This window comes from Falco rusticolus, chromosome 1 (genome assembly GCF_015220075.1).
Source record: "Falco rusticolus isolate bFalRus1 chromosome 1, bFalRus1.pri, whole genome shotgun sequence".
NCBI classification, from domain to species: domain Eukaryota; kingdom Metazoa; phylum Chordata; class Aves; order Falconiformes; family Falconidae; genus Falco; species Falco rusticolus.
Window position 1 is genome coordinate 57,650,743 of NC_051187.1, and position 15,876 is coordinate 57,666,618.

The 15,876-nt window shown below is 40.3% G+C and overlaps 1 protein-coding gene across 1 annotated transcript in view; it reads left to right on the forward strand.

Moving 5' to 3' along the window:
• TET2 (tet methylcytosine dioxygenase 2) overlaps positions 1-14,106 on the forward strand; it is a 74,243-nt gene extending 60,137 nt beyond the window's left edge. The window contains exons 5-10 of the mRNA XM_037380487.1: positions 313-521; positions 1,338-1,488; positions 3,659-3,748; positions 6,287-6,424; positions 7,815-8,175; positions 9,389-14,106. Of these exons, the coding sequence (XP_037236384.1) occupies positions 313-521; positions 1,338-1,488; positions 3,659-3,748; positions 6,287-6,424; positions 7,815-8,175; positions 9,389-10,794 (2,355 nt within the window). The 3' untranslated portion in view covers positions 10,795-14,106. The remainder of the gene's footprint in view (positions 1-312; positions 522-1,337; positions 1,489-3,658; positions 3,749-6,286; positions 6,425-7,814; positions 8,176-9,388) is intronic.
• Positions 14,107-15,876: the final 1,770 nt, after the last annotated feature.

Here is a 15,876-nt window from a genome sequence, read left to right on the forward strand (position 1 = left end):
AGAGGATTCCTGCTGAAGCAGAGCACGTGGCGTACCTTTACAAAGCTGGTTTCCACCACCATGGCTTTCCATGCCAGCAGTCAAGTTTAGCCACTTAAGAGTCAGCTTCATTAAACAGAAAGGGTAGCCCTGGCCCAGATCATTAAATGAGAAAAATGGAACAAGTTGCCAGAAACAAAGAGGAAGACAGCAGCAGAAGTAACCTCCCCACACATGCACTAATGCTGAGGTTTCCTACTCTCTTGTTCTTCACATTAAGAAACGCATTGTTTGTGTTGGGGCTCCGGGGTGTGTGTGTTGCTGTGCATGCAGGTAGTCCGCAGAAGCAGTCAGGAGGAAAAGCTACTCTGCTTGGTGCGTGAGCGAGCGGGCCACACGTGTGAGACGGCTGTGATCGTGATTCTTATCCTGGTCTGGGAGGGAATCCCCACAAGCCTAGCCGACAAGCTCTACTCTGAACTCACGGACACCCTGAGGAAGTATGGCACACTCACGAACCGGCGGTGTGCCCTGAATGAAGAGTAAGTGGAACAAAGTGTATGCTCGTCCATCTTGCAACCCCACCTTCTGCCTCAGACCTGGCACCCCCCATGATGCTATTACCCTGAAATACGCGTAACCTTTCCAACTGTCTCGGGCAGTTTGAAAATCCACAAACCTTGTGAGAAAAGCAAAGTAAATGTTCTTATAAATCAGGGAAAAACATGTTCCCGGAGTTGTGAAGCATCTCAGTATATTTAAAGGAAGAGATCTCAGCAGGGCCCAGGACAGCAGATACCTCAATCTTGAAATAAAAGCTAGATGCACTAAATCATATTGTAAGCCTACAGAAGCTAGCCTGAATCTAAATAAATTGCACTATATTGTTTTCCCATATCTTTCTGATAGCAAAGAACATTCAAACCAAAATTAACATGGGTATCACTGTAGGTTACTTTGGCTTCATGGCTAGAGTCATATTTCAGGAGTAACTGCTTAGCTGCTGTCAGAAGGCTCCCACATTCTTGCAAAGCCATCAGCGTGTGCCCCTTTCAGATACCATGACAATCACTACCTACCACGCAAACATTCCCTCTTTCGAGCAAAGCCAGGTTCCTCACAGAAGTGTAGAAACCCCATAGTCCTTGCTTTGCAACCATGAAATTATTAACTCCGATAAATTATTCACTCCGATAAATTCTTCTGTTATAATGCATATCCCTTCCTCTTTCATGTCTTCATTATTTACCAATGGAAGACAATCCAAGACGAATGATTCCCCAGAGCGCTGGCAGAATACTGATGCCCGCTGCAGGAGTGCCCCTTGCTGCTAACAGCCATATTCTCTTATTTTTCAGACGGACTTGTGCATGTCAAGGGCTGGACCCTGAAACTTGTGGTGCTTCATTTTCCTTTGGTTGCTCCTGGAGCATGTACTACAATGGTTGTAAGTTTGCCAGAAGCAAGATTCCAAGAAAGTTTAAGCTGATGGGGGATGACCCAAAAGAGGTTGGTGTCCATTTCTAAAATGAGCCTCATTTGCAAGGAAATGTTTTCTGTCACTCTGCAAACAGAGATACAGTACAAGAGACCAGGGGCCAGAGCCCTGCCTGAATGGCGTACATGTAGGGTAATTAAATAACTGCCAGACAAAACTGATTGATTCCAGTTGCTGAGCCAGCTGAATTGACTGTCCAAATTCTGACAGCTGGTAAAAGCCCTGAGACTTGAAACCATGTTTGCAGGCTTTCACAATTAGAGGAGAGGGCATGGCCTGAATAATTGTGGCTGCATTAGGTTTGCAATCGGGCATTCCCCGGTGGCGGAGCAGGAGGTTTACCAACTGAAGGCACATAACATTGCAACTGGGGACCAGAGCAGACTGCATGGAGACAAACATGATGAAACGCTGAGGTGACAATAGGAAGAAGAGGATGGGAAGTCTACATACAGTCCTTCCCCACTGAATAGTTTCCAGGCTGGGCTCTGTGCTACAGCAAACTGGCAACTGTTTAAAATGAGTCAGAGTAATTAAAAAAAACATTGACCTTAGCCCGGGCGCAAGATACCTGTGACATTACAACTGCAGCGACTCCTGGACACCTCTAGCTAGTCATGTGTCTGGGAGGCTCCAATGGCCCAGCCTGTTTTTTGGCAAGCACGTGCGGATTTAGTCCCTTGCTTGTGTACTGACACATCGGTCCACAACTTTCACTGTATCCTGGTGTCTTTCTTACACAAATCCAAGCATTTCTTTCATGTGATCAGACAGCCAGGTGCTTCTGCGTCCTATGGCCTGGGCTGACAATAGCACACTATTTAGAATATCATCATAATTAACACACAGTTTTCCCACATTCCCCACTGCTCTTCTCTGACCCTAAAAATTACAGAATAGCTCTCCTTAAATCATGCTGTGACACAAAGCCTTCTTTATCATAGCCTGCAGTCCTAAACCCCCTAAATTTTCTAAGCTGGGTACCTGGCCAGAGTCTACCATGCCACGCTTCCAGCTTACGTTCTTGGACTTACTTCCCGTGGCAGCCAGATCTGGGCAGGGAAGATGCTTTTACACTCCAGTCTTATTCCCACACAAAGCCGGGGGCAGCCAAAGCATGCATCGAGACCAGCGGCTGGGTCCCATAGCGCTGACACAGTTATAGACAAAGCAAATAGGATCCTCTCCAATGAAAACCAGAAGTAGCATTTACAAATGGTAACCTACAGGCCATACAAAAGGTCCAAGTTCTAGCAGCAGCCACAAGGTCACAGCAAGTTATTTTTGACAAATTCATAACGTCATTTTGGAATCCCAATCTCGGATATAGTCCCATAGTAGGAAATACAAACTTTTAACGCATGAAACACATCTCTCAAACCCATAGGTTTTTCACAGCCATTCACATGCTCCTATAATAGAAAAACTCCTAAAACCAAGTATACCACTCCAGTATGCCACTGTTCTTTATGCACTTGAAATTAAAAATAAGGGCCTCGTCTAAGCAAGTTTTTGAATTTGGGATTCTCGTCCTAAGAGGATGGGAACAACTTTGGGGAATGTTATTGGAGTACTTAATTTTTAAAGAACCCTTCATATTCAGAGCTCCTTCAAGAAGAGATGTGGTCATTCTTATGTCCGTATCACTAGACACATCCACAGTTCTTCAGTGCTTAAGAACTGGGAACTTTCTGAAGTATTTACATAATTTTAAATTGCTGCATGAAAAGGTATTTCACTGCATTGAAGCGCTGTCGTTGCAATGTGCAAAACCCTTAAATTAAATGGACGGACCATTCTGATATTTTTTCTCTCAAACCTTCTGAAGAGTACTACTTTTCCCAAAACTCCAATAGGGAAAATAATGAGGATCATCATACTTGGATCTAAAAAATCTCCATGTTACAGCATGTGATTCTTCTTCACATAAACCAGATTTATAGTATGTGATGTCCTCTTGCAAGGATCACACCATACTGCTTTACTGCATCACTTTTTAAAGGGTGTGAAACAGTAAAATTAAAAGAAGATTCACAACAGTTACTGTCTAAACAAGAATGATAATGATCTAGGCCTTTACACAAGTAGCAGTGTGAACATAATTGTGTAAAGACCTTCACTTCTTAGATCCCCTACATACAGCATGGAAATGTCATTGAACTCTATTTCATCTCCTAACAGGAAGAAAAACTAGAATCCAATTTGCAGAATCTGTCAACCCTTATGGCACCTACCTACAAGAAGCTTGCACCTGATGCATATAACAACCAGGTATGCTGGGGAAAAAAGGAACTGGAGCAGTCATGCAAATAATCTGATTTTTACCATGCTTCTCAATGCTTCAGTCTTGCACCAAACCATTATGTACTTTTTGTGCCAGCATTTCTTTGACATCAGAGTAAAGATGAATGGAAATCAGCAATTCCACTTAAAATGCTTTCAAAAGTAAAACTAGCAGAATTTGGTCCACTAAATAGAACTAATCGTTTCACCTATATCAACACAATAAAATTGCTTCACACTTGAGCAGAACTCTTTAGCTCTACAACACAAATTTCTGAATTTAATGAGTCACCAGCCTATCTAGCAAAACAGCCATGACGATGGTGTGAGATTGGCAACAGTGCCAGAAGGCAGAGTCCTGAAGCCACAGTTTCAGTTCTGCTCTCTCAAGTGGCAGATTAATTTTCTTTTCTCCAAAACAGCCATTACAAGCATACTTTTAAAGCAAAGTTTCATACTTGAACACACTCAGCCCTGCATATGCACACAAGTGCTTGCACCAGCCTCCCTGCATGAGGGGATCATGCGCGCATATTTTTTGTGAAGCAGTGTTCACAGATAGTAGCACATTCAAAGCTTTTATGAGGTTCCCAGTGTGGCTGTCTCTCAGCTGCACTCCTTTACCAAATGTCTTTCAGACATTTGCATCAAAATTTGATAGCATAGCCCTTGCAGACATGTAACTATTGGCCTTCGTTTTCATTGCTCTGGTTCACTTTTAGAAAGTCAAAGAACTGACAGTCTCCAAACTACTGCAAACTATGACATCTTCTTTTTTGCCTGTTGACAGCATTATGCTGTAGCAACCAGCACAAGACATTTTCAACTGTAATGGAAACAATAAACTAACCAAACCTGTCCATTTTTATTTGCATAAAACTCACTCTTTACTGCATATTTAGTAGCAACTAGATAGGGTAAGCAAATTCAGTACGGACTTACCCAATTTCACTTACCTGATCAGATAATGTTTGGAGGCTTATTGTGGAGGAAGCTGTGGCCATGTGCCCACTAGCTCTGGTTATCTGTCCAAATATCTGAGAGACATTCTGCAAGAGAGGAAAGAAAGAGGAAGAAAAAAAAAATGAGGGGGTGGTGAACAGTAAAATGGTTCTTGGCTTGGGCAACTTTTCTTTTCCCACAAAAATTCACAAAAGAACTTTTATCCATGTAAGCCATGGTCCTGTCTGACACTTGTTGAAAATAAATGCTTTTACAAGTTTCAATTTTTACCTTGTGCAATAAGCCATGTGTATAGTTTGGCCTGTTTCACGAGTTTCGTGCAGACCTTGTATTTGTGTGGAAACCCTGGGCAAGCTACTGCCAGTGGTTTTAAAGAGGCCTGGTTTGTATGGTATTGTAAAAGGTTCTAAAACCAAAAAGCCCTAAAATCAATCCCCCTTTGAATCCTGAAAAGAAATTCCAGATTCCCAGATTTATTCTAACCCAAGTCTGGATTGCTACTGGGTTAAAATCTAGCATTGGGAAGGGTCTGGTTTTCCAACTGGATCCAACAGAAGGTCTCGGAGAACAGTTGCACAAGAATACTTCAAGCAGACACTTACAGTATGGCTAACATTTCAGACCACTCTAGTTTAATTCCAAAGAAGTTTTCATGCTTCAAGTTTTGTTCTGCTTTTATTTTCAGATTCCAGGGAAGTAAATATCCCAGATCTTAAAAATATGTGAGCAAACTAGTCATCTTTTTAGTGATCTTGGATCAAGACTTGGCAAAACCTCTAATTTCACCCTAACTTAAAATGGGATCCATTAAGTTCCATTCAGAATTGCATTCACTTGAAAGGTTCAGGAATTTTGGCAAAGCATTTTACAAATGTGGTTTTATTTTTCATTTTCTAAATAAAATCTGAAACTGTCATTTGTCTCAGGCTTGATCTTCCATTACAGAATTCTTTCTTTTTGTGTAAGGTTTATTGTTGTATTATGAACTCTTGTAAAGCTGCTTAGTAGTGAGCGCATGGGTAGAAGGCACTGTCTTGACTGAATTCTATCTCTTTTTCATCTTTTTCATGTACTTAAGTCCTCGTGAAATATATGTTTAGCATGCCAAAATATCACAAATCAAAAAGCAAATTATTATTTTTCATGAAGTCATTCTGAAGTCAGTTTTCTAAAGCCATTTTCCCTTAATAGCTTGGTATATTTCCAGTCTACACAAACACATCACTCTTACCGTGCCAGATGCTGAAACCATGCACTGCATTTGTCATGTAAAAACACCAACCACTGGCAGAGAATCAAAAGTAACACGCAAGGAAAAGTATTGTTGGCTAATTTCACCATCACGCCAGAGACAGAAGGTAACAGAGAACAAAGCAGCAAGGAATGAAGTATCGATATGGAATTGCCATCAAATTGCTTGATTTTATTTGCCTTCAAGATCCGTATGTTGCCACCTCCAAGATGTTAGGAGGCTTGCATGTTGTCACAGTGGAGCGTTCAGTGCTAATTCCATGTGCTGAAACATCCAGTTGAGTTGAAGTGGTACCTGTCATCTCTTTCCAGATAGAGTATGAACACAGAGCACCTGAGTGTCGCTTGGGTTTAAAAGAAGGTCGCCCATTCTCAGGGGTTACTGCCTGCCTGGATTTTTGCGCTCATGCTCACAGAGACTTGCACAATATGCAGAACGGGAGTACATTGGTAAGTCCATGATGCATATAACCTCGTTACTCCAGCACCAATTTCATACATTTAATTCATTATCCCCCGTCTGTTTAAATTTATACTTGCATAACACAGATTGCTAAAAAAGGAATATTAAGCAGTAATTCAGCTAACTTATTACCCCCTACACAATTTTTCATTCAAATGAATGCAACTTTTGGTCTATTAAAGAAACGTTTAATATAAAACTGGTAAAAGCAAAACCATGGTGACAATGGTCTCAACAGGGCTGAAATGCCTGTTTCAGTGTTCCTGGCACAGTAGTTTATATTTATCCTCTCGAAAGACTCTTTTTCTAACAACTTTGGATTATATCTTCTAATAAAATAAAAACGGAAACAAATAACTTCTTTCCAGGAGAGTTTTGGAAGTTGTGAATTTCATTCCTGCTTGGGATGACCAGAAAGCCTGCAAGCCTTGGCATCCTTTGTATTGTACATGCACCCTTTACTCTCTTCAGTTCTGGTCTCTAGCATGTACAGCAAACGTTCTGCAGAAGATACCAGAAAAATGCGCTGGTTTTCATTGAGTATTGGATTATTTCTGTTCCCTGCCTACTCTCTCTGTGACAATACATTTGGGGTAAACATGAGAAAGAATAATCGTAATTACGACCAAAGAGACTACCTACATTTTACTTCTAACTGAATTTTTCCAGTTTCCAGGGTCTGACTTAATTGTCAAGTCCACCACCACCAATACAATATGTATTTCTAGCTGAGCTTTCTTCCTAAAAACTGGCTGATGCAATGGTTTTGCTACAGAATATGTCTGTATCAGCATCTTTTTCCACTGAGATCCTCCCAATACCTGTTTTAGCTGGAGCTAATACAATTAGTATGCTGCATGACACAACAGTAACTTCCTTAAATCTTATTAAATTACAGTGACTTGCTCCTTTGCAAAGTTCTGGAAGCTGCCATTGTAAGGGGGTGTGAGACACAATGGCAGTTATGTTACATTGCACAGTATTTGTAATAGGTAGCTAGCTAACATATTATAGTGAAAAAATCTTCAGCAAGTGCAAAGTCCCAGGTTCCACTGTTTTAGCTCTCTAGCCATGGTACGATGCATCACGGTTTATTTTACATTAGGGTAGTCCCTAACTATACTGTCCAGTTCACCACAAGTACAAGAAATAGCTACGTATACCTTCTGTTTCTATTAACGTTGTCCAACAGAGCAATGGAAGAAATGAAATTGCAGGCTTGTTGTGACATGCATAAATTGCACAGAAACTTACAAATGGCTTGCCAGATGCTGACGCTGACAGTGGCAGGGCAGGGTCAAATGCACAGGCTAGTATTTCAGATCTCCTCTTCTCAGACTGGTTTGAGAAAGTTACTCTAACACAACTTTCCAACAGGTTTGCACACTAACTAGAGAAGACAATCGTGAAATTGGCCAAACACCAGAAGACGAGCAGCTCCACGTGCTCCCGTTATACAAAGTCTCTGATGTGGATGAGTTCGGAAGCACTGAAGGCCAGGAGGAGAAGAAGAGGAATGGCAGCATCCAGGTCCTTACCTCCTTTCGCCGAAAAGTAAGGATGTTAGCAGAGCCCGTTAAGACGTGTCGGCAAAGGAAGCTAGAAGCAAAGAAAGCAGCTGCAGAAAAGCTTTCCTCTTTGGAGAATGGGTCTAGCAAAGCTGAAAGAGATAAGACTGCTGCAGCACGCAACAAGCAAGGCAACTCTGAGGCGGCAGGTCATGCAAAGCAGCTAGCAGGTAAACACGTGAATCTGATGGGGATCTTTATCAACAGTGGTAAGCTTCCTAGAAATCAGGGACATTTATAATGAGTCTCAAGAAAACCATTATTCTCAGCCCAAGAACATTTTAAAGTAAAAAGGAAAGAGAATTCTTGAAAGTAAATATCAATATTGTATATTTCTGATAGAAATCTGGTGCTTTTGCAAACTCTGCTTGCCATCCAGTGTAATGTAAAGTACCTTTAAAAGACTAGTAGTGCTAGAAACCATGAAGACAAGTGTGGGATGCTGCTGCCAAAGAAAGAATGACCTACACATCACTCACTGTTTGCCACTGTTACAGAGAACCTCCTAATTTGAGGGGGATTCAAGCCTAACCTTGTTACCACCATTCGCGCTCTGCTTCAAGACCAAAAGTAGAACAGGTTTTTCCATAGCAGAGTAAGAGTTTAAAAATCCACTTAACAAGCCCTGGCAGCTTTCATCAGTAGATTTGAGAGTCCTGAGTAAAGCAGTTCATCGTGACTGTTTTATTGTTACAGCAAGTTTCTTAGAGAGGAAAAGAGCCATATACCCAAGGGCACCCAGAAGGTCACTGAAATGCCTATGAATAGAAGTCAGCTGTCCCATGACCCAGGCTAGGGTTGTAACCATTAAACAATGCCATTTCACTTTAGTGAATGATGGTTTTGCTCATACGTCTTCAGTTAATCTCACTTGTTACTGAACTGTTCTATCAGTGAATGTCACTGTTGGTTTTCTGCATAAAGCTAGGGAAACTTTTTTGAGAGAATTCTATTAATATAGATGAGAAGAATTATTTATTCTTGGGGAAAAGAAGGTCACCTTGTGCATGGCTGTTTGGGAGCGCTTTGATGCTGCGTTTTATGGGCTACTTAAATGATGATTCAACTCTTTGGATTTTGTTCATGTGACTCTGAACAGATTGCACTGTCTTCTTTTTCCCCATTGCCACTAGCATCTGATCTCACTGGATATGTGCCAAAATGGATGAGTAGCCCTAGTATTTATTCAGCATCTTCAAGGATGGTATTTGAGATATGAGAAAGGGAACCTCTGTTAATGTATCATGTGATACACTTTCCTTAGAAATTTTAACGATATGTATCATGAAAAGTCTATAAAGTATGCAGTTTGTTGGTTTGGTGTGGTTTTTTTTTTAGAAAAAGCTTGTTTGTTGTGTGTTTTTTTTCTTTTCACATCTACAGATCTTTTACGTCTTTCAGGACCAGCCACACAACAACAGCAGCAGCAGCATCCACAGCGCACTCTCCCTAACCCTCAGTCAAATCCCGTTAACTCTTACTCGGGTTCAGGTTCTGCAAATCTCTATGTAAGGTTGCCTAATCCAGCCAGTGCTTATCCAAGCTCTTCATACACTTCAGATCCCTATGGAGGGTCCAGTCCCATGAACCTCTACACAACCTCATCACAGCCTGTGGGGTCATATTTGAATTCTTCCAGTCCCATGAACCCTTATTCAGGATCGTTAAGTCAAAATAACCAATATCCACCCTACCAATGCAATGGAAACATACCTATGGACAACTGCCCCTCTTACTTGGGCTCCTACCCTTCCCAGCATCAGCACGTGGACCTGTATAGTTGCCAGAGTCAAGAGCATATGTCTAAACTAAGCCTACCACCCATTCAAACATTATACCAGCACAGGTTTGGGAATAACCAGAATTTTGGTCCCAAGTACTTGAATTATGGAAACCAAAATATGCAGGTAGACTCCTTCAGTAATTGCACCATTAGACCAAATGTACACCACGTAGGGTCTTTTTCCTCTTACTCCACCCATGAGGCTGACGGCCATTTTATGGAGGTTGCTTCAAGGTTAAAATCCAATCTGAGTAATCCAAGCATGGATTATGCCTCCACGAGTAAAACCAGTGAACATCATCAAGTGCAACCCCCTCCACACTTAGCACATGATTACCATTCTGCTCCAAGTATGTTTAGTGGTCCTCCTAATTCACTGCACCTCCAAAATAAGGAGAGTGAAATGATTTCACATGCAGTTAACGGTTTGTCTAACATGCTTCCAGGTCAAAATCATGATAGGACTACTCCCCAGGGTGGTTTAGATAAAACTGAAGTGCTAAATCCAGAAAAAGCAGAGGATCCTGATGATGTCTGGTCAGATAGTGAACAGAGCTTTCTGGATCCAGAAATTGGAGGAGTAGCAGTTGCTCCATCTCATGGGTCAATTCTCATAGAGTGCGCAAAACGTGAGCTCCATGCAACGACTCCCTTAAAAAACCCCAACAGGAACCACCCCACCAGAATATCCCTTGTCTTTTACCAGCACAAGAGTATGAACGAGCCAAAACATGGTCTGGCTCTGTGGGAGGCAAAGATGGCTGAGAAGGCAAGAGAGAAGGAAGAGGAATGTGAAAAGTATGGTCCAGACTACGTGCCTCAGAAATCTTACGGCAAGAAAGCAAAGCGGGAGCCTGCTGAGCCACACGAACCCTCTGAGCCAACGTATGTGCGCTTCATCAAGTCTCTTGCACAAAGGACACTGTCGGTCACCACGGACTCCACAGTAACTACATCTCCATATGCCTTTACACGGGTTACAGGGCCTTACAACCGATATATCTAACTTCACACCTTTGTTGGTTACCTCATTTGAAAAAAACACCTTGTCAGTAGGATAGTTCTTTAGTTTTTGGGGAAGGCAAGGGTGGAGAAGAAAACAGTGTTTTTACGAAACTCATCAGTGGAAAAAGCCTCAGCACACCAGCAGAAAGAGGTAATCTCACTAGCGCACTTACTTTCCACTGATTTTTAAGTGGTCACAGATGGCATGTAGGAAACAAGACCAAAGCATCCTATGCAAAAACAAAAACAAAACAAAAAAAGTGTTTCACAATTTACATTTGAAAACACTGGCTCCATTACTGAAAGAGGTAATCTGCAAATGGATTATTTTTTTTTCTTACAGTTTTGCACATCTGTGGCCACTTTTAATGTCATCAAGTTTGCATAGTCATGGAACAGGAGCAAAAAAAACCCTAAAAAAATAATACTGTAGTATTACAACTGCAGGAATCTTAAAATAACATCTGGTGCTGAATCTATGATGTACTGAAATACTGGAAATATGGCTTTTTAACATGCAGTTTTTACTGTAATCTTATTAGTCTCTTGATTTTATTTAACAAAGTAGATAAGTATAATACATAATGAATAGACAGCAAAACACTGAATTTGTTTGGATATTCTAAAACCATGGTGCTATCTAAGAGAATGGTGTCTTTATTTTAACAGTCCAACAGTTAATGCCTTTATAACAAAATGTCAATGATGTAGTCAAATGTTCTTCAACAACAGGAGGACCTTTTCATTCATGTATGTATTGAATTTACCTGGTGTTAAAATAAGCTTACTTTTTAACATATGGGAATTACAAAGACCTCTGGATTTTGCTCATCCAGTCAAGTCCTAGAAAAGGACAATAAAATATATAGAGAGATATTTTTTTTTAAATAGTGTTTCAAAAGCACTTTGTCTACCTAAGCTTGGCAACTTGAACAATGCTAAGGTACTAAGACATTAAAAAAAAAAAAGTTTACTTTGATTTTAAAATGCAAAGATAATTTTTTTAAACTAAAAAAAGCTTTTAAATACTTTTGTTTTAGCCATGCATCTGCTAGTGGGCTACATATCCATTTTTAATACAGTCAGTTATGGTAAAAATGGGGCTTACTGGATATAAGGGAATACTTTAGTACACAAAACACATGTTTTTCTGGTGCTCATCTCACACAGCTATACTGTAAACTGTTTTCTACAATTATTATGACAAGTTCATTGCTCAAATATGTACAGTTTTAAGGAAAGAATTTTATATTAACCACAGGTAATAATTAGCAGCATGTAACAGACTTCAACTAATTAGCTTGAGCTTCTGCTGTTTTTAAAGACCTGTATGCTCTTCAAATATTGAATGGCAGACTGCTTTTGTGTTGATAATTATGTACATTGTGGTGTAAGTCATTTCTCGGTGCAAGTGTCCTCTTTTCCAGGAAGATTGAGCAGACTGATGCCTACACAAGATGAATGAAACAGGGTTAGTTCTGTGTGATTCCGTTGATTAAATAGAAAAAAAAAAAATAGGCAGCTGGCTTGCTGTGGTGGTTTTAAATCATTAATTTCTATTAAAAAAAAAAGCAGGAGAGTTGTATAGTAAATTAAATTGTAAACAAAACTTTTTTTAACGCAATGCTTTAGTATTTTAGTACTGTAAAAATATTAAATCTATATATATTTGGGTTTTGAGCTGAATTCACATCATGGTGCTACTCAGCCTGCTACAAATATATCATAATGTGAGCTAAAAAATACATTAAAAGGTTTGAGTGATGTTCCTAATTGTCATATACCTCAACACTAGTTTGGCAATAGGATATTGAACTGAGTATGAAAGTTTATATATTGTATACCATCTTTTTCCCCCAATAGCCTTTGAAAAAAAAAAACAAACAAAAAAATATAAAAAAAAATCTCTCAATACTTGACATTTTAGCAAGTATAACTTGAACTTCAACTTTTTTTTTTTTTTTTCCTAAAAATTCAGGGATATTTCAGCTCATGTTCTCCTATGCCAACGTGTCACCTGTGTGTATGTAAAGCTGATGTAGGTTAAATATATTATTCTTGGTTTTTTTGTTTTGTTTTGGGTTTTTTTCAGGGATTTAATGCTTTTCTTTTGAATCCCTTCTCTGATTTTTCTGTACATGTATTGGTGTAACTAAAACTAATTTTGTAAATTCATTAGCTTTTTATTGTCATGAAAGTGTTTAAGAGATTTAGAATGTTTTGCCTGTTTCAAATAAACAAAAACAAAGTAGAATGCACTGAGCTGATTAAAGGGAAAAACGTAAGGCAGGGGTTTGGCAAGTGACTGTTTGCTAGAGTTGTTCAAGTCACTCTCTAAACAAGGCTTCTTGGATACTGTAATGAATAAAATAAAATATAAAAAAGGTACAGTCTGTACAAGGGCTTCCCTAAACATACAAACCTCCATGTCCCAGATGTATCTTGTGCAATATACTGTAAGATTAAGTTTGGTCAAAAGAAATTTTGTCTAACAGAATCACAACCTAACTCGAGTAAATCAAAGGAGGCCTTTGGGTTTAATGGTCAAATATTTATTATGGCAATTTGGGGTTTTAATTTTCAGTCTGTGACTTTACCCACTGCATTGAAACAAAAGTTTCGCCTTTAAAAAAAAAAAAAGATGGTTATATGTCAGATTAATTAAATCATTATAAATCTTCATTTTTTCGGTGATTTTTTTTTTTAATTCCTATATTATTCATGTAATCCATAGTAGATGTTTGGTTAATATGCCATGCACCGTCATTTGCCAAACTGCTGGCAGCAGGAGCAGGAAGCTTAGCTGGTGAATCAGTTTTGTATTGTAAATACCCGAACTGTAATTTTTGGTGTACAGAACCCTGCCTCCGTTGGAACGAATGACAAAGCAGACATAAAATTGCTTGTATAGGATTATCAGGTTGACTATAGCCATACTTGAAGATGCTTCTGAGTGGTGTCAACTTTACTTGAATGAATTTTTCATCTTGATTGACGCACAGTGGTATAAAGTTCACTTCTAAAGCTGGTGGTTAACTTGTGTAGGAAACTTTAGCAGTTTGACACTAAGGTAATGAACTTCTGTGTGCATTTTCTATGCTTATGTTCTTTTTTTTTTTTTTTTACTTCAGTTTCATTCATTTTCATGAAATGTTTGGTATGTCTATAAAAAGAATCTGAGGATGGTTATAAATACTGTAAGTATTGTAATGTAATGCAGGTTATTTGAAAGCTGTTTATTATTATATCATTCCTGATAACGCTGAGATGTGGGTGTTTTTAATAAAATTTATATTTATTTAATGCACTCTAAGTCTGTCTTGCAGAACCTTGTCTTTCCTTGCCATTTTTATCAGCTGACAGAAAAGCCAGCACAGTGAAACATGGCCCCTAGTACCAGCCGCGGGTCAAGAGCCCCAGGAGAACTGGGCGATGGTTAGGGGGCCAGGAAAACTGCTAGCTTGGGGAACTTAGAGTTAAAACTGTTGAGAAACAGAGGAAGTTGCATACTTCAGCAGCTTAGAAATCAGTTGGATCGACTGACATACAAGCACAACCCAAACTTTTCAACGAAGCAGGCCCACACACCCACACGGGTTTAGCCCACCTCCATCTTCCCCGACTTCATCACACTCAAATGAAATGCATCGCTAGGAACTTCAAAACAGGAGATCTAGACATCATATTTATTCCTAATTCTGCTTTGACTCCTTTGACTCTTGCTTCTAACGGGCTGGGACACCAGCTACAAAGCCCAGGCTACTGCTCAATAAAACCTGTGTTTAAAGTGAAGGCGGGTGGCATTTTTATGGGCAGGAGAAGGGTGCAGAGCATCACTGCTGTTTTCCTGCTAGTGTTTGTGGACACAGATGAATATGGCATATTCACTGTTGGAATTTCCTCACTGCTTGAGTAACAGCCAGAAATGCACACCTGGCAGAGGCCGGACAAGAGGGACGCTCTAGGGGTTCATTGTTTTTTTGGGGGGTATTTATCTGTTTATGTATTTTTCAGTTGATTTCAAATTACTCCCAAACAGTGGGATACTCCAACAGATAGTAGTATTGCACCAGGAGAAGGTTTAGATTGGACATTAGGAAAAATTTCTTCACCAGAAGGGTTGTCTAGCATTGGAACAGGCTGCCCAGGGAAGTGGTTGAGTCACCATCCCTGGTGGTATTTAAAAGACATGTAGACGTGGCACTTAGGGACATAGTTTAGCGGTGGACCTGGCAACGTTAGGTTTGTGGTTGGACTCAATGATCTTAAAGGTCTTTTCCAACCTAAATGATTCTATGATTAAAAAAAATAAAAGCCCAAAACCTCATGTATAATCGAAATCACACATAATCTAGAGAAAAGCAGAAGCAACAAGAAAGCCTCTCTGATTTGCTACCAGGACATACGTTCTTGCAGACAAAAGCTTGTTTTCATGGTCCCTTCTTTTAACTTCAAGGGGTATCAGGACAGAACCCTGAAATCATCTTTTCTGTGTTAACAGACAGAAACTGCTCTCTCCACAGCTGCAAAATGTTTCTGTAACGATTGGTACTTGAAAGCTTTTCAAGCTTTCTTTTTGAAGACCCTAAGTTTGTCGTCAGCCCTGCTTACCCCATCCCTCAGTGTCATACACCTCAGGGGAGCCTCCCTACACACCCTACATTCATACAGCTATGCATCTCGGGGAACAGTGATTTAAAACTCAAAAAATCTGTAACGTTCACCCCTGGCTCTCAGCGTATTCCCAGCTGGGAATGCCTCGAGGCAGGCTAGCATGCTGCAGCAGCCAAGTGTTGCTCTTTTCTGTGCGCAGGTGCACTTTAATATGTCAGACAGCTGGAACCGACAGATGCACGGCTTTAACAAAGGTCTGTCACCCCTTTAGCCTTCCCCGCATAAACCCCTGCCGCTAACGAACATCCCCACTGGCTGCCTTTCAACGTAAGCAGCTCCCTCCCCAGCGCACTTTGACAGACCTTGCTTCAGAGGTGCCACTAGCATTGGCACAACCGCTCCCAGCCAAGGCCGAGGCCAAACCTACCTGCTGGGCTGTCCCCGAGGCAAGGGCGGTTTGCTCGTGTGC